At 36.9% G+C, this 19,515-nt stretch overlaps 1 protein-coding gene across 8 annotated transcripts in view; it reads left to right on the forward strand.

Moving 5' to 3' along the window:
* Nucleotides 1-19,515, forward strand: part of SLC16A7 (solute carrier family 16 member 7) — a 209,704-nt gene that overhangs the window by 180,236 nt on the left and 9,953 nt on the right. For 7 of the 8 annotated variants that reach the window (XM_004467664.5, XM_004467666.5, XM_058308347.2 and 4 more), the window contains one exon: nucleotides 18,638-18,781. In XM_004467664.5, coding sequence (XP_004467721.1) covers nucleotides 18,638-18,781 — 144 coding nt within the window. Of the gene's footprint in view, nucleotides 1-10,235; nucleotides 10,355-18,637; nucleotides 18,782-19,515 lie in introns of those variants that run through there. The other variant, XM_004467669.4, reaches the window with a different exon arrangement.

Below are 19,515 nucleotides of genomic sequence, written 5' to 3' on the forward strand. Positions count from 1 at the left end.
TATATATTTGTGCATGTGTTTGTGTGTGTGCATATATTCATATATATTTACAGTACATACATATATAGTGAGAAGTTTGTTATGAAGAGCTTAAAAAAAAAAAGCCAAACATGACAAAATAGACAATGTAGTATTTTACCTAAACCTTAACAAAATTCAGAAGACCAGTAAATTGTTGTCAATTTAGTGTTCTCATTTAACTTTATTTTTTAAGGAAGTACCAAGGATTAAACCTGGGACCTCATGCATGGGAAGCATGCACTCAACCACTGAGCTTTGCCTACTCCCCTGAGTTCTCATTTAATTTCATGAAAATATATAGTGCAGTAAATTTATGATTGCCATTTCTTTCAGAAACCATGTAAAATAAGCTAAACAATTCAGTTATATTTAGCTCTTTGAAGTTTAATTGAGTAACAGCTCCTTAGTTAGACATCTGATTGGACAGGACAGATTTTAAATAATTACTCTTGATCCTTACAAATCTATCATTCATTATATCCCAATATTTTCGGAAACACATTTAAGGAAAAATAATCTGTCATTGCACGTTTATGTGCTATAACACTCTCAGTTTAAACACTTATCCGGCTTAAACACTAAGTAAATATGTTACTTCATATAACAAGTTTAAAGATAGAGTGGCCATAGGCATGGCATGATTAGGTCTTCACCTCCACTTCTCTCTGATATCTTGGATCTGCTAACTTCTGTGCCCTGGCTTTTTCTTCAGGCCAGTTCTCTCCGTGTTCATAAGTTTACTGCCGTGGTCCAAAGCAACCATGCAGGCAAGCAACATCTAATGGATTCCTTGTAACTATTTTTTTTTAATTGAGTATATCATTCATACATGAACACACACAAACAATAAGTGTATAGTAAAGATAGCAAATTTACAAAATAAACATACATAACATCACACAGGTGTCTCATACATCACCCCTCCACCAATTCTTTGCATTGGTGTAAAACATTTGTTACAAACTATGCAAAAGCATCGTCAAAATATTTCTACCAACTATATTCCTTATCTTATATTTTGGTGTATTTTTCCCCAAACCCATACTATTTTTTTCTAAATGTATTTTTGTTACAGATATTGTGAACTTGCAAAACAGTCATACAGATATGTAGATTTCCCATACAACTCCACACCCTGATGGAACATTTGTTACAGATTATGAGATAATATCATCAGACTATTACCACCAATCACGGTCCATAGCATACACTTGGCATACTTTTTCCATACACCTCCACTATCAACACAGTATACCTTGGCATTAATGCAAGAATATTATAGTATTGCTGTTAACCACAGTCTATAGGTGACACCAATTGTAGTATTCCCATGTTTCTCCATATTCCCATTACCCTGCAGTAGTGATGTACATCTGCTCTACTAACAGAAGGACTCTCTTGCATTTGTACCCTTACCCACAATTCTCAACCGCCTCTGGGTTTACTATGTTATTCAGTCCTTAGATTATTCTTTAGCTTTCTTTCTATTGACATTTACTTCCCCAGACTACCTTTTTCAGTCATAATCCCATTTATAAACCTGTTGTTACTCACTATAATGTGTTACTATCAACTCTATCCATCTCCACACTTTTACAGTCAAGTTAATTAAAACTTCTATGTACATTAAGTATCCATAGTTCTTCTCAATCCTCCTCTTATCTTCTTATAACTTATACTCTAGGTTCTAATTCCATATGTTTATTATTTATATTTAGTTCATATTAATGAGACCATGCAATATTTGTCCTTTTGTGTCTGGCTTACGTCGCTTAGTATAATGTCTTCAAGACTCATCCTTGTTATCACCTGTGTCCCAATTTCATTTCTTCTTATTGCAACATAGTATTCCATTGTACGTATATACCACATTTTGTTAATCCATTCATTGGTGGATGGACATTTGGGTTGTTTCCATCTTTTGGCAATTGTGAACAATGCCACTGTGAACTTTGGTGTGCAGATGTCTGTTTGTGTCATAGTTTTTAGTTCTCCTGGGTATATTCCTAGTAGAGGAATTTGTGGATGATATGGCAGTTCTATATTTAGCTTCCTGAGGAACTGCCAACTGTCTTCCACAGAGGCTGTACCATTTTACATTCCCACCAACAGTGAAGGAGTGTTCCTATTTCTCCACATCCTCTCCAGCACTTAACTGTCGTCTGTTTTTTTAATAATGGCCATTCTATGTGGTGTTAGATGATATCTCATTGTTGTTTTAATTTCCATTGCCCTAATAGCTAGTGATATGGGACATTTTTTCATGTGCTTTTTGGCCATTTGTATTTCTTCTTTGGAGAAATTTCTATTCAAATCTTTTGCCCATTTTTAAATTGGATTGCTTGCTCTTTTATTGTTGGGTTGTATGATCTCTTTATATAGAATCGAAATCAAACCCTTATCAAATAAGTGGTTTCCAATATTTTCTCCCATCAACTGGGCTGCCTTTTCACCTTCTTGATGAAGTCCTTTGAATCACAGATATGTTTAAGTTTGAGGAGGTTCCATTTATCCATGTTTTCTTTTATTGCTCATGCTTTTGGTGTAAGGTTTAAGAATCCATCACCTACCACTAGGTCTTGAAGATGTTTCCCTACATTTTCTTCTAGGAGCTTTATTGTACTTCCTTTTATATTTAGATCTTTGATCCATTTTGAGTTAATTTTTATATAAGGTGTGAAGTCAGGGTCTTCCTTCTTTCTTTTGGCTATGAATATCCAATTCTCCCAACACCATTTGTTGAATAAACTGTTCTGCCCTGACTGGCAGGGCTTGACAGGCTTGTCAAAAATCCCTTGGCTGTAGTAGATGTGAGGGTCTGTTTCTGAACCGTCAATTTGGTTCCATTGGTCTATGTGTCTATCTTTATGCCAATACCATGCCGTTTTTACCACTATAGCTAGGTAATATGCTTTAAAGTCTGGAGGTGAAAGTCCTCCAACTTCACTTTTCCTTTTTAAGTGTTTCTGACTTTTCAGGGCCTCTTACCCTTCCAGACAAATTTGATAATTGTGTTTTCCATTTGCTTAAAAAATGCTGGTGGAATTTTTATTGGGATTGCATTGAATCTGTATATCAGTTTGGATAGAATTGGCATCTTCATGATATTTAGTCTACCAATCCATGAGCATGGAATTTTCTTCCAATTATTTAGGTCTTTTAAAATTTCTTTTAGCAATGCATTATAATTTTCTGAATACAAGTGCTTCACATCCTTGGTTAAGTTTATCCCTAAATATTTGATTCTTTTAGTCGCTGTTGTAAATGGAATTTTTCCCTGACTTCCTCCTCAGATTGTGCATTATTAGTGTATAGAAACACCACTGATTTTTGCATATGGATCTTGTATCCTGACACTCTACTGAAATCACTTATTAGTTCTAGCAGCTTTTTTGTAGATTTTTCAGTATTTTCTCGATATACAATCATATTGTCTGTGAATAGTGAAAATTTTAATTCTTCCTTTCCAGTTTGTATGCCTTGTATTTTTTTTCTTGCCTGATTGCTCTAGCTAGGACCTCTAGATCTATATTGAACAACAGTGGTGACAGTGGGCATCCTTGTCTTGTCCTTGAACTCAACGGGAAAGCTTTTAGTTTTTCACCATTGAGTGCAATGTTAGCTGTAGGTTTTTCATGTTGAGAAAATTTCCTTCAGTTCCTATTTTTTGTAGTATTTTTATCAAGAAAGGATGCTGTATTTTGTCAAATGCCTTTTCTGTGTCAATTGATAAGATCATGTGATTTTTCTTCTTTGATTTATTAACGTGGTGTATTATGCTGATTGATTTTCTTGTGTTGAACCAGCCTTGCATGCCTGGTATAAAACCCACTTGATCATGATGGATAATTATTTTAATGTGTTCTTGAATTTGATCAGCAAGTATTTTATTGAGGATTTTTGCATCTGTATTCATTAGAGAAATGTGTCTTTAATTTTCTTTTTTTTGTAATATCATTATCTGGCTTTTGTATTAGGGTGATATTGCCTTCATAGAATGTGTTTGGTATCATTCCTTCTTGTTGAAGTTTTTGGAAGAGCTTGAGTAAAATTGATATGGCCTATCCTGGAGAAAGATCCATGAGCACTTGAAAAGAATATATAACCTGCTGTTTTGGGGTGCATTGTTCTGTATATGTCTATTAGGTTTAGTCCATTTATCATATTATTCAAACTCTCTGTTTCTTTATTGATCTTCTGCCCAGATGTTCTATCCAATACTGAAAGTGGTGTATTGAGGTCTCCTACTGTTGTTGTAGAGATGTCTATTTCTCCCTTCAGTTTTGCCAGTGTTTGCCTCATGTATCTTGGGGCATCCTGGTTAGGTGCATATATATTTATGATTGATATTTCTTCCTGGAAAATCATCCCTTTTTATTAACATGTAATGTCCTTGTCTCTAATAACAGTTTTGCTTTTAAAGTCTGTGTCATCTGATGTAAGTGTAGCTACCCCAGTTTTTTTTGGTTACTACATGCATGGAATATCTTTTTCCAACCTTTCACTTTCAATTTATTGGTATCCTCGAGTCTAAGGTGAGTCTCTTGCAGACAGCATATAGCTGGCTCATATTTTCTTATATATTCTGCCAGTCTGTGTCTTTTGATTGAGGAATTTATTCCATTTAACATTCAATGTTATTACTGTAAAGGCAGTTCTTATTTCATCCATTGTGATCTTTGCGTTTTGTCTGTCATTTTATATTTGACACTTTAAGTTACTATTACTGATACAGTTGTCATTTCTGGACTGTCTTCCAGGTCTCTATCTCCTGTCTTTTCTTTTCAGGTTGTAACACTCCCTTTAGTATTTCTTGCAAAGCTGGTCTTTTTGTTATAAACTCTCTCAATTTCTGTTTATCTGTAAATATTCTAATCTCACCCTCTTTTTAAAAAGATAATCTTGCTGGGTACAAAATCCTTAGCTGGCATTTTTTCTCCTGCAGTGTCTTAAATATATCATACCACTGCCTTCTTGCCTCCATGGTTTCTGATGAGAAATCAGCACTTAATCTTATTGGGTATCCCTTATATGTTATACGTTGCTTTTCTCTTGCTGCTCTCAGAATTCTGTCTTTGTCTCTGACATTTGATATTCTGATTAGTATGTGTCTCGGAGTTGGTCTATTTGGATTTATTTGAATAGGAGTTTGTTATGCTTGTTGGACATGGATATCCATGTCCTTCATTAGGGTTGGGAAATTTTCCACCATTATTTCTTCAAATGTTCTTTCTGCCCCTTTTCCCTTCTTTTCTTCTTCTGGGACACCCATGTCACGTATGTTTGCACGTCTCTTGCTATCATTTAGTTCTCTGAGACCCTGTTCAATTTTTTCCATTCTTTTCCTCATCTGTTCTTTTGTTTGTTCACTTTCAGAGGCCATGTCTTTGGGCTCGCTGATCCTTTCTTCTGCATCCTCAAATCTGCTGTTATATGCCTCCAGTGTATTTTTAATTTCATTTATTGCACATTTGTTGCCCGAAGTTCTGCTATTTTTCTATGTGTGCTTTCAAATTCTTCTTTGTGTTCATCCAATGTCTTCTTAATATCCTTAATCTCCTTAGCCATCTCATTGAATTTATTAAGGAGATTTGTTTGAATATCTAGATTAGTTCTCTCAAGTCCTTTATGTCATCTGCAAGCCTATCTTGTTCCTTTATTTGGGCTATCTCTTCCTGTTTCTTGGTATGGATTGTAATTTTTTGTTGGTGTTTCCACATCTGGCTTGCTAGATGTATTTATTCCCAGTGCAGTTGCTCCCTTTAGTTTAGGGATTTCTTATCTTTTCTCCCTTGCTGGTTGTGTAGTAGGAGCCGAGGATGTAGCTGGTGCTGTAAGCTATGGAAGCTGAAGCTGCCCACTTTCCCCCGGGAACTGATGAAGTTTCTCCCACCTTTCTCCTCTGTCAGGGGTAGGTACAGAGCTGTAACTGTGTATAATAATCCCAGTTGGGCACAAGACTGTGTGCAGTCACCTGGAGACACTGATGAAGCTTCAAACCCCTTCCTCCCCTACCTTAGGCAGGGATGGTACTACAGTTTTGGTCAGCAATCTATTCTGTGTGGGTCCAAAATGACCACAGATGCTAACGTAAACTTATGTATCACCAGACTCTCTCCCTACTGGGAGTGGGAGTGGACCCTCTGGAGTGCCCAGCAATCTAATTTCTGTGGGCCAGATATGCCTGCAGTTGCTCTGAGAGACTTAGGAAGTACTGTCCCTTCTTCCCTTTAGGGGGTGGGAACAGAACCACAAATGCTGAGTAGTTCCGTCCTGTAGACTGACAGTACCCACCATTGCCCAGAGAGGCTGAGGAAGCACCAGCTCCCTTCTATCCTTTTGGGTAGTAGGGGTGGTTCTATGGGTGCTCAACAGTCCAGTCCCTTTTTGGCCGAGAATACCTGCCATTGCCTGGAGAGGTTGAGGAAACACCAGCCCCCTTCTATCCACCAGTCCCTGTTGACTGAAGGTACCCACAATTGTCCAGAGAGGCTGTGGAGACACCAAAACCCTCCTATCCTTTTGGGGTGGGGGTGGATTCATAGGCATCCCATAGTCCAGTCCATGCAGGCTGAAGGTCTGCTGTTGCCCAAAAAGGCTGTGGAAAGATCAGTTCTCTTCCTTCCTATTGGGGGGTGAGGGTGCATCCACAAGTACCCATTAGACCAGGCTGTGTGGGCCAAATGCACCTGCAGTTACCCAAAGAAGCTGCCCTGGGAGGCTGAGGCAACACCAGCCCGCTCCTCTTCTGTGGGGGGATAGAGGCGGAGATGGACTCAAAGACACTCAACAAATCTGTGTGGGCTGAAAACTCCTGCCATTGCCCAGAAAGGCTGAGGATACCCAGCTCCTCTCCTTTTCTCTTGGGATGGGGGAAGCAGCCGCAGGTATCCGAGTATTCAGCCTCTGCCAGCAGTGAGCACTTGCATTTGCCTGGAGAGACTGGAGCAGATCCCTCTAGCTACTTCTCTGGTGGAGGTGGGGCTGGAGCCTCCGCTAGGGCTGCATTCTGATCTTGGTGGAAAGAAGCCCATCCCTAACTTCACTGGATTTCAGTCAGCCAGGCTCCCCCTCATGCCGTGGGGTGGGGTCAAAATAGTGGCTACCAGACTCTTCCTCACTTGGACATGCTCAGACCCTTGCTGGCTCTAGGATTATACTTTAGCCAGCTGAGTCCAGTAATCAGTAGCTGAGGTCAGTGGACATCTGTCTCTTCCTCCACTGCTTATGAGAAATGAAGCTTCCAGCTCCAGTCACGGAATAGCTCCTGAGATGACTTGCACCCCTAGAGTAGGATGGGCACCAGCCTCTGCAGTGTGGCTTGCAGCTTCCCAGAGAGGTGGTGCAGATCCCCCCAGCTTCCTCCCTGCAGGAAGTGGGACTGGAGTTTAGGCTAAACCTGCAATCCAACCTGGATGGAAAGAAGCCGGTCTTTACAAGCACTATGATTTTCAGTCAGTACTGCTTCCCCTTGTGCTGGGGCAGAGTCAAAATGGCGGCCACCGACTTCCCTCTGACCTGGACAGGCTCAAAGTTTGTTCCTAGGATTCTACTTCAGCCCACTGAATCCACTAATCAGTAGCTGAAGTCGGTACCACACCGTGTTTTCCTCCCGTTTTTATTGGGGGAGATAGAACCTCAACTGAAACCACGGAATAGCTCCTGAGGTGGCTTGCACGCCATGGGCACCGACCTCTGCAGCATGGAGGGCTCTACTCACAATTCCTCTGTGCAGATGGGGAGTCTCCTCCTTCCATACCATCAAGGATGTTGTAGGATACCCCTCTGGTCTCCTGGGTCCTCCAAAAGTTGCTTTAGGTAGCTCTGGGTGACCACCAGCTGCCCTGTTTCAGGAGCTGGCTCCAGGAGCTCCTTACTCTGAGGCCATCTTCTCCTTGTATCTATTTTAAGGAAGGGAGACCTTTTCCCAGAAGTCTGTAGCAGACTTCTACTTATGTCTCACTGGTCAGAACTGGATCATGAGCCCAGCTTAAATCATTCACTGGAGAGTGAAATGATATTATATTAACATGAGATTACTCTAATTAGTATTTACTCCAAACACTATATAGAGCAGGGGTTCTTAACAGGGGTCCTTGAGCTTGAACTGAAATTTTAAAAAAGTAACATTATTCTTGTGGGGATGTTTTGATATGGGTGTGATATATTTATTAAACAATATACAATATAGTGTGGGCTGACTTAGTAAGAGGTGCATTGTTTTCACCTGACTGGCCAAGGGGTCCATGGAACAAAAAAGTTTAAGAACACCTGATACAGAGTTTAATTCTCTGAGCATATGACTGCACAGTGAAACGCATGTTTCAGGAATCCATGTTCTCCCAAAAAAGGAATCAGGAGAAAATAGATAGCCATTAGATAACATAGACTCCTAACCAAGGTAGGCCTAATTTAAACATTAGTTATTATTTATCTGATATTAATTATTCCTTGGAATAAGTAGGGAATATTAGTTGATATTATTCTGTAGTACTTCTGAGTATACTGGTACTTACATAAAAGAAGCACAGAAAACACTAGTGCACTCTCTTGATACTTTGTTCTTCAGATTCAAAACACATACACACATACACATCTATTTCTGTGTTATATACACAAATATTGTACTAGAAGGTAGCAGGGATATAGGGATGAGTGTGTCTCCTACCTTCAGTGATGAACTTCGTTTATTCAAAACTAGTTAAATGGAAGATCATATACAGAGCTCTAAAATGACCTTTATCCTCGCATCAGTACTGTATTTTGCCTTGTTTTAAATATGATTTGGATAAGGAAAGAAAGGAATTCTGTTGGTTGGATCTTATCTTTAAAACTGTATGTGTTATAATAAAAACTGATATCATGTTAATGAAGTAATAATGGTATATAACAATTCTAAGTCTACTTAGTAAATAATTTAGTCTTAAGAAACATGCAGTCACCTACCATTTGAAATTATTTCATTTTCCTATGCCATATATAAATTAGTAAATTATAAATATGAGTAACATTCAGGACCTGCCCTTCAGAAACTGAAATTCTAGTGATTAATTCAGTTATGCAAATAAATATGCCATAATATAAAATATTAGTATAGCATTATTTAAAACTAATTTTCAAGAATAGATGGAGGGAGAGAATATGGAATTTCATAATATTTCATGCAGTATTCCATATACAATAAGAGTTTTGAGGGAAAAATTCCCCAGGAACAGAAACATATTTAGCATCCTTTAGAAATAAATTGCTTGTTAGTTGTCTAAGGCAGATGTGAATCTTCATTTTACAAATTGCATTTTCCTGACATCAATGGAAGTATATACTTTAGCAATATATTCTGAATTACATATCTGCATTTTAAACATTCTGCAGATATTAAACTATTCCAATATATTTAAATACATGTAATAAATTAGGAATATGTAAATACTTCCAATCACTTTCATTGTTCTTCAGTCATTTAACACTGAGATAATTCTTTGAAACTAAACTTTCAATCTTTGGGGGAAAAGGAGATATTTAATATATGTTAATTACTTATTAGTGTGAGAGAGCATTAACAGATTTTATGAAGTTATTAATAAATAGAATTTGAACTTCTTTCTATTATAGTATTAGTTAGATGCCTTAGGGTACAAGTAATGGGAAAATTCAGTGTCAATCGGTACACCATAAGAAAATTTTACTACATCATATCAGAGTATATCTGAAGGTAAGGTAGCTCTTGGTTTATTTAATCCATTAACTTTTTTTTTGTTAGAGAAGTTGTGGGAACAGAACAATCATGCATAAAGTACAAGATTCCCATACACCATGCTGTTATTAACACCTTGCATTAGTGTGGAGTGTTACAATCGATGATAGCACATTTTTATAATTGTACTATTAACTATAGCCCATGGTTTAACTTAAAGTTCAGTTTGTGTAGTGTAGTTCCATAGACTTTTTTTTTAATATACTATTTTTTAAGAAACTTAGATTAAATAAATGTTACATAAAAAATATAAGAGATTCCCACATACCCTGTTCCCTGGCCCTCCTGCATTTTCCCACATTAACAACATCCTTCATTAGTGTGGTACATTTGTTGCAATTGATGAAATAGTTCCTTAGACTTTTAAAAACTATGTTTCTGTTACTAAATATACAGTCTGTCATTTCCCTTTTTAATCACATTCAGATAAACATTTCTGTGCTGTTAATTAGGTTCACAATGTTGTGCTACCATCACCACCATCCATTTCCAAAACATTTCCATGTGATCAAGGGCTTAGGTATTGAACCTCATCTTCAAGTTAACTCCATGGTCTGAAGGTGGCTGTGTCACTTAGAGGTAAGACATTCTCATGAAACCACTTAGAGGCACTATCTCTTTTTAAGATTGAGGAAATCCCTTCCCAGTATCCCCCAGAAGACATTGCCCTCTATAAATCATCCCAAAATGCATATGTTCAAACCTGTGGTAATTGTACCACCATTATTGTCTTACACTTATGATTTATCCCCAGGGATATATCTGGGGCCTCACAGAAGAGGGTAGGTATAAAACAATATCAGGATTCAGGTGGGAAAAGGAAGATGGAATGGCCCCTCGGTCGGCAACCAACAGTTAACTGCAATACATTCTTATTTTTCCATTGTCTTAAAAATTATTCCAAAGAACAGGAAAAGTATAAATGTTATGTAATGTAATGTTCAATGTAAATTTTTTGTTTTATAAAACAAGTATCATTCATTTGAAAGAGATTTAATTAGTCCTGGGAAAAATGACACCTCACAGGAGCTTACATAATTAGCATAGATAGTATAGGAAAGGGCTTGAGCAATCCTTAAAACTTGTTACTTTGCACCTCAGTTTCCTTATGTATTAAGTTGGAATTAAGTAATAGTATCAACTCTTAGAATGGTTGTGAGGATTAAATTTGATATTATATGTGAAGAACTTAAAATGGTGCCAAGTCCTCAAGAATTGTTGTTTTTATTATTATTTGGCCATTGTGCCATCTTTTTTTTTTTTTTTAAGATTTATTTATATATTTATTTCTCTTCCCTTCCCCCCCACCCCAGTTGTCTGTTCTCTGTGTCTATTTGCTGCATCGTCTTTGTCGGCTTCTGTTGTTGTCAGCGGCACGGGAATCTGTGTTTCTTTTTGTTGCGCCATTTTGTGTGTCAGCTCTCCGTGTGGGTGGCACCATTCCTGGGCAGGCTGCACTTTCTTTCACGCTGGGCGGCTTTCCTTACGGGGCGCACTCCTTGCGCATGGGGCTCCCCTATGCGGGGGACACCCCTGCGTGGCAGGGCACTCCTTGCATGCATCAGTGCTGCACATGGGCCAGCTCCACACAGGTCAAGGAGGCCCGGGGTTTGAACCGCAGACCTCCCATGTGGTAGACGGACGCCCTAACCACTGGACCAAGTCCACTGCCCTTTGCCATCTTTAAACAAGTGAGAATGTCATTCCCAATTAAGCATAATGTAGTCTATGGATACCAAGGAAGTGCATGGCATTTCTGTTCTTGGACATAGAGAATTAGAATTATTACTTCCAGTCCTTCTGATTTGGATTAACAGGTTTTGGTAAGATGTCTGTTTGCCTACTTTCCTGTCCTGTTCCCCCATCCTGCCTTTTTTTGATTCCCAAGTGGGTAGGGTAAAATACCAATCATAGAATCATCCATTTTAAACAATTGTGTTGAGCCTAGGTTGGGGGCACTTGGTACATAAATAATTATAGAAATGAAAAGGGGTTCGTGTAGAACCTGGAAAAGATGAGGAAGCATAAAATACCTATCTTCTTATTTAAGTAAAATTCATGAACTTTTCTCACAGCCAGTCACAGGACAGGCATTGAGATATGTGAAGAAAGAAAAATATTTAGTGTGTATGTGTGGAAAATATGTTATAGATGTATAACTTTATTTTAAAGTAGCACTTAATACCTCACTATAAAGATTGGTAGCATCTGTTGGAATGGTGAGAAATGATTTCTCTGAGGAATCAGTTTATGTAGAGAGACCTGAGCTTGAGAAAAATAAGCCATTTTTTTTTATCTAGGATAGAAACACTCCAAGCAGAGGAAGCAGCAAGTACAAAGATGAGTTTGCGGGCCATATCACTATCCCGTACGTTCTGTCCCTGTGTGCACAAGGCTTGCCCAGCACATTATTCAACCCCTTTCCTTGATTTCTACAACAACCCAAACCACTCATTCAAAATCTTTATAAGCCACTCTAGACACTTAAAATATTAATTGAATGTTGAATGAATATCCTATGGATGTCTTCAGCTGACATAAAGACTCATTTTTTGAGGAGCTGGATGAACCCTTATAAATCAAAATGGGCAATTATCATTGAGCATCCTGCTAACTGAAGATGATTCACCTATGTAATATTTTCACCTCCATCCTTTTTTAAAGCAAATGTAAGAGCTCCTTCCTAATTATCAAGAACCCCTCCCTCCATGCCTGTCACTGACCCAGGAGAGAGAAACCAGGTGGATTTTTAAGCACGACTTCAGTGCAGGTAAACCTCAGGCAAGCAAGTACTTAATGAAAAGGATCTCACCTTTTGTCCAAATTAAAATAAAAATAATGTTCTAATTCAAAATATCTCTTTGAAAAATCTTTTATATTTGAAAAGCCACCCTTAGTAAGAAAATACTCTGGGAATCAACACAGATAAATTTCTGTAATTGCAAACAGCTTTTTCCCAGTCCTGCTCTAGTGTTTTTTATCATTTGATTTGACAGAATACCACAAGCACATATTTGAAATAAAGCAAATGAAAAATTATAGCAGTTTATCTTTCTTCTGTTAGTGTTTATGCTATGCATAAAAATTTTATATAGCTCAAATTGATAGTCAATTCCAATGTATGGTTTTAGATTGATCAGATATATTTTATGAAGTGTTCATTGCATAACATGACCTCCCCGTTTTCTCATGTCATTAATCATGTGCTCATGTAATTTACAGAATTAAAAAGCAAAACAAAACCAAGCACTATGAATACATGTCTACAGAACACAGTAACAAGAAGGAAATTAGACCAGTTCATATATATATGTAGGTCAAATATTTTAAAAACATAGAACAATAATCATCTGTATATAACTACATACAAAACTCCAAAATTAGCAGTAGGAGAAATACAGTATTACAATGTTGGGAGTTCCTAGGACTACTCCCAGGGTTAATGATTCATTAGAAAGACTCACAGGACTCAGAATATAGTCTTTTTTACAGCTATGATTTACTCTGATGAAAGAAGGCAAAGCAAAATCAGCAAAGGGAAAGACGCACATGTGGCAAAGTCAAGAAAAAACTAGATGCAAACAAATTCCTGTGTCAGCAAGTGTGACAACACATGTAAAAGAATTGTCTACTGGAAAATTCATTAGAGACTCAGTGCCCAAGGTTTTTATTGGCAGGTCTATTGGCACTCTGCCTGACAGTTATTAATATCAAATTTCAGACTCCTAGAAGTTCAGGTGTTCAGCATAAATCACATTATATGTGGTCTTTGAAGCTGTATATACCACATAAAAAGCATGCTCTTAAATCTTATCTGTTTATGTGGGTATGGATCCATTTTAAGTAGGACCTTTTGATGAGGCTACTTCAGTTAAGGTGTGACCCACTTCATTCAGGATTGGACTTAATCCTATTACTGGAGTCCTTTATAAATGGAATGGATACAAAGAGAGAGAGAGGGAAGCAAGAAGTTGAAAACAACAAACCCAGAAGAGAAAAGTAGATAGTGCCATGTGCCTTGTCATGTGGCAAATGAGTTGAGGATTGCTGGCAACTGGTCTTCAGGAAAGAAAGCAGCACCTTGATGATACCTTGATTTGGACATTTTCAGCCTCAAGACTATAATCAAATGAACTCCAGTTGTTTAAACCTGACCCATTTCATGGTATTTGCTTTAAGGACTCTAGAAACTAAAACATTGAACAAACAGTTTAGGCAAATGAGCCACTCTCAGTGGTGAGGGAATAGTGAGAATACTCCTGATACTCAATTCCCGATGCCAGCCAAGGACCATGTTTGAAAGCTGGCCTTTGAAGGATAGTAGTCATAGCCCTGCCATAGTAACTCTTCTGTGCAGTAATTAAATCACAAGCTTTGTATTCATGAGTCTGGATTCACACCCGTGTTCTCCTACCTGATATCGATGTGACCTTGAACAAGATATTTGAACACATTGGGCCTCAGTTTTATCTACTGTCAAAAGGCTTTAATTAGGTAATAACATAAGATTATCATGAAAATCATATGCAATAGTGAATGTCCATGCTTAGGAAACAGTTTGCAAACAGTAATTACTCAATAAATGTTTACAAATAATAATAGTATATTACAACAACCTTCAAAACCTTAGGGTAGAACATGCAAACAAAACTTAAACAAATGAAACAGTAAGTTGGGTTTTTTTTTTTTTTTGGTTTGGTACCAACTGTAAGGGCAGCGTGAATTCTGAGAATGCGTAAATACTCCCTGTAGTGTGTATGAATCATAACAGGTTCCTGGCTAAGTGTTAAGGAACTGCAACCATTGAAAATGATTAGTTCTCTTTCAAAGACAAAGAAATAGCTGGTACATGGATGACAATCCTCACACTACTCTCTGATAAAGCCCTCCTTTACAATTTCATAGCTAGCACAAAGGTGTCTGTTATTCTTGACACTAAAAATTCTGAGATAGATTGGAAAGTTGCATCATAAGAAATTAGTGGGGATATTTCAGTCTGACTTAGGTACAGTCATATTTCTGTAAATGTTTTTGAAAATAAGACATTACTCTGCACACCCTTTTTTTCTAACTGCTTGATATAACTCTGTAGGAAAAGAATTTCCCCTTATCTTTGACATAAACTAATTATTAAATATCATGATTACTTGAAAAAACCCATATTTCATAAACATTTCCAGAATGAATGAAATGAGTGAATGAATGAGTTTAGGAATACACTTGTATTATACTTGAAGTTCCTCAGCAATGGGCATCTGTGAAGCTAGCTCATGTTTAACATACTTATTATGATGGGAATTTTTTTTTTTTCAGCTTCGTTGTTGTCCTTAATACAATACAACAAGCTGTTGTAGGATGGAAAGAGGTATCGGATGGTGGTATGCTTTACATTTAACATTATATGGCCCCTCTAATTAATACTGAGCATTAGGATTGCCATACAAAATAAATGTATTTTATCCTCTATCATCATTTTTAATTTGATCCCACAACTATTACAAAGTAGAAATATTTTATGAAATATTCTGTATGCATTTAATATTAAGGGGTAAAGTACTTTGATTATTCCTATATTATTTATAGATGATACCTCTTTTTGCTAGAAAAATTTGATAAAGGAATTATGTAAATACACCCTTAGAGGAAATCATTTATTATTTAAAACAAAATTATTTGTTAAAATTAGATCTTACTGTATCTTGACTGATGCCATTGTAGAAGTTATCAAAGTCTCCTAAAAAAAAATGCCAGTGCCTCTACATGTTTTCTTTCATGACTACCCTTAGTTAATCACAGTAATGAGAGAAGAAAAAAGCCTTGATGTGGGTAACCCAACCTATAGGTATAATTATTGCCATATCATTATCACAAATAGTTGTGATTCATAACTCTGGAAATCAGATTCACACCCTTCCCCAGGTTGCTGTTGTTTTTTGGGTTGTTGCTAAAGTCTATAATAATCTGTTTTAGTGTTTTTCCCAAACTGTTTTTACAGATACTATATTCCTTGCCATGTGTGTTCACTGAAGCTTCTGTTCCCTTTCACTTGCATTCAGCCAGGAGGAAAATAAGGAAATAAAAAACAAACAAAACCACTTCTCTTTATATCTTTTCACACTGGCTCAGTGATGGGACTTTCCTCAACACTTAGGCATTTTCCACTAAACTTAGATTTTAGCCCAAGATGGAAGTTTCGGGTCTTCTCTGATATTTTCTGAGCATGGGTCTTGCCCTGGATATGCAGTGTGACTTTCTGAAGTCCTTGTATACCCAGGTGCTCCCAGATACCATAATTTCCCAAGGAGACTCTCTCCAGATTTTCTTCCCAGGCCTCCAAGTAAAGTATCCATTAGTTCTCAACCACAGTCTTTCAATCCAGATGACTGCACACTTATCATTCCCTTACTGTGTTTTTTTTTTATTCCCCACCCCCCCTTGTGGCTTTTTTGCATGCTGTCTGCTCTCTGTGTCCATTTGCTGCATGCTCTTCTGTGTTTTTGCTTGTCTCTCCCTTTTTTGGTTGCATCATCTTGCTGAGTAGGCTCTTCACTGCACTTGCAGGCCAGACAGTGTTCCACAGCGCTTGCGAGTCAGGCAGCACTCCACAGCATGTGGGTGAGCCTCCCTCCACAAGGAGGGCCGAGACATGAACCCGGGGCCTCCCATATGGTAGATGGGAGACCAACTGATTGAGCAATAACTGCTTTCCCCCTTACTATGTTTTTGAGCAATGCCTGCAGCTTCTTCACACCCAGTGAGTTCCAAGATTGGCTCAACAGTGATGAGCACCTTGTTTCTGTCCTTCAGGTAGCTGCTATATGGGTTAGGACAGACATATGCACTAATTTGTGAATGAGGTCTGCTCTGTTCCCTCCAGAGCCAGGGCCCCAGGGTTCCACACTGGGAATGAGCTTCCCAGTCATCCAAATGGCTGCCCAGCTTGGGAGTTGCGATGGGGTAGAACTGGAATGGCTAATAAAAACAGACCTTTCCTACCATTTTAAAGTGTACTAATTCTTAATTATTTGCTTGGTTGCTATAAGTTTTTGGTTTTTTCCAAGGTTTCTGAGAGAGTTGGTTCTGATAGTTTCTGCTTGTTTTTCAGTGTTTCTGTGAGAGAGATGGGGCTTTGGAGACATCTGTTCCACAGTCTTGCTGACACTACTCCTTGTATTGTTTTTGAGTTAACTCATTCTAAAAATATTTATTACCATTATCCTTTCAAAAGATATTTGGTGTAATAGTAACTACTATTAGGCCCTGAGGTTTAATATCAAAATTATATTTAAAGAATAAAATAATATTTGTGTGAAAGTATATGACTATTGGTAAATTAATTTCAGTATATTTAAGTCTCAGAGTGCAACAGCACTTAGTAAATTTATAAGTTACAGTACTAGCGTAAAGTCATTTTAATTTTTTCTAGGCCAAGAAGGAAATTTCAAAGCAAGCCATTTATACATTGACAGGTCCTTAAAATAATATAGACTTTCATCAAAACAAAGATATCTTCAGTTGTAAAGCTGTACCATTATATTATGATCTGCCAAGAAAAAAGTCCATTAAAATATGACACAATGCTTTAATATTTAGAACTTTTATATTTACCAAAAGAGCTCTTAAATATAGTTAAACATACTACTTTAATTGTATATCCCTCCTGAATATTTTATACATGCACACATACATACATTGGGAAATATGTTAAATAAATAATGCATTCCTAAAAGTTCGTCACCTTTAGTATCTAAATCTTCAACATTTGATTTTTGTGCCAGGTTTCCCATATATGATTGTTCTCTTTCCTAGTGAGGCAGCATATCTTAATAAATAGTTCCTCCATTTTCTCTGGTAATTTCATCTAAACCCAACCACTCAGTCTGTAAGTTTTGATGCTTGTACTTTCTTGATGTTACCAGAATGTGTCAACAGACAACTTTTCAGATATTAATCAGAATTCATATTCATATTCCTTTTTCAAATGATCCTAAAATGTTTTGTTGATTGAAATATATTGGATCATCATTGTCCAATCAAGTCACAAGAAATAATAGCCAAATTCAAGCATGCATAGACCATGATAGCTACATTACTACTTTGTGGCTGCTGTTTGATGAACAAGGACCATTAGAAGCCATTGAGTATATAAGACATCCTTATTTCTGATAAAAATAATATGTGTAAAGGACTGATATCTTAGACTCAATGATATGTGGTATCAAAGAAAAATCAGGTCATTACAGTATAATAAAAAGAAATTGAGTTCTCATTAATGGCATACACATACATATACACACACATTTTTCTAGAAAATAGAATTCTAAAACTGATGAACCATTTATATAATCCCCTTGATTTTTGTTACAAACCTGCATTTGTTAAGATATTTTAGATGAGGAGTTTTTAACCAGGGGTCCATAAGCTTGAACTGAAATTCAAAAAAACAGTATTCTTATGGTACATGTTAGTGTGGGTGTGATATATTTATTAATTAATACAGTATAGTGTGGACTTAGTAAGGGGTCCATGGTTTTCACCTGACTTCAAAGGGGTCCGTGGAACAAAAGGGTTAAGAATCCCTGTTTTAGACATTTTAAACTCGTTCTTGTTGAAAACTTTTCCATCCAAATTTGAATGATTATGGGCATAACAAACTATGTTAAACACTTTTAATTTATTATTTCATATGCTTTCATATATATGGTTAAAGATAATGAGTCAAACTGCTTCTATATGAAGTATTTAAAAGTCCTCATTTTATTCCATGTGAAATAATGGGGTCAAAATTAACACATTAAAAATAATAAACAAATAACCCAGCAACTGGCAACTGAATATTTCCTAATATTCTCTCTACTTCAGGTCCCATAAGTAGCATTTTGGTGAATAAATATGGCAGCCGGCCAGTAGTGATGCTCGGAGGTGTTTTATGTTGTCTGGGAATGGTCTCGGCCTCTTTTAGCACCACTGTACTTCAACTTTACCTCACTGTGGGATTTATTGGAGGTAAGTCAAGTTTTGTTTCATCTTAATGCATCTGTTGTTCTCAAAGCTCTTTTAAGAAGCATGAACAAGAGGAAGTTCTTAATTATTTTCTTTAAATTTACTTTTTGTATCAGGTGCTGTCTTTAGACTATTTTCATCTAATGCATTGAAATACTAGCTATAGTATGGCCAAACTCATTTCAAGTAATGAAAAAAGTTATCAGACAAGTTATATGCTGTCATGTCATGTAAATGTCATAAAGAAGACAACTTTGGTTCTTTTTTTCACTGTTTCACTCTTTGCTCTTCAGCCAGCTGTGATGGTATTGTGCACCCAGATTTTCTGGAAAGGTACCTAAATAGGTTCTTTTAAAAAATGTATATATATGTTTTTCATTACTTATTCCCATGTAGAAATCTGACTTTGCACGCATAAAATGTTAAAAACTGGTGCCAAATGATGACGATATTTTCTGGATGCACTGATTTAACTTTAACAAAAAAATTATTCTGATTTGTGGTAGAGCTCTGTGTGTCCCTTCTTTACTCAAATGATCTACTTGTTTCAATGTCCTGAGAGGCACATTTGCCAATGATACAAATACTTTAAATTACATACTATCACTAAATTATAGTTTGTTTCTCACTTACAATGTCTATTGACTCCAACCTGAATATATAAGTTTGGAAGGCACTATTTTATTAGTCTCAACAAATAATTCCATTAAAAAATCTGTATTCAAAGTTTTAAGAAC

The sequence above is a fragment of the Dasypus novemcinctus genome, chromosome 12 (assembly GCF_030445035.2).
Source record: "Dasypus novemcinctus isolate mDasNov1 chromosome 12, mDasNov1.1.hap2, whole genome shotgun sequence".
Lineage (NCBI taxonomy): Eukaryota > Metazoa > Chordata > Mammalia > Cingulata > Dasypodidae > Dasypus > Dasypus novemcinctus.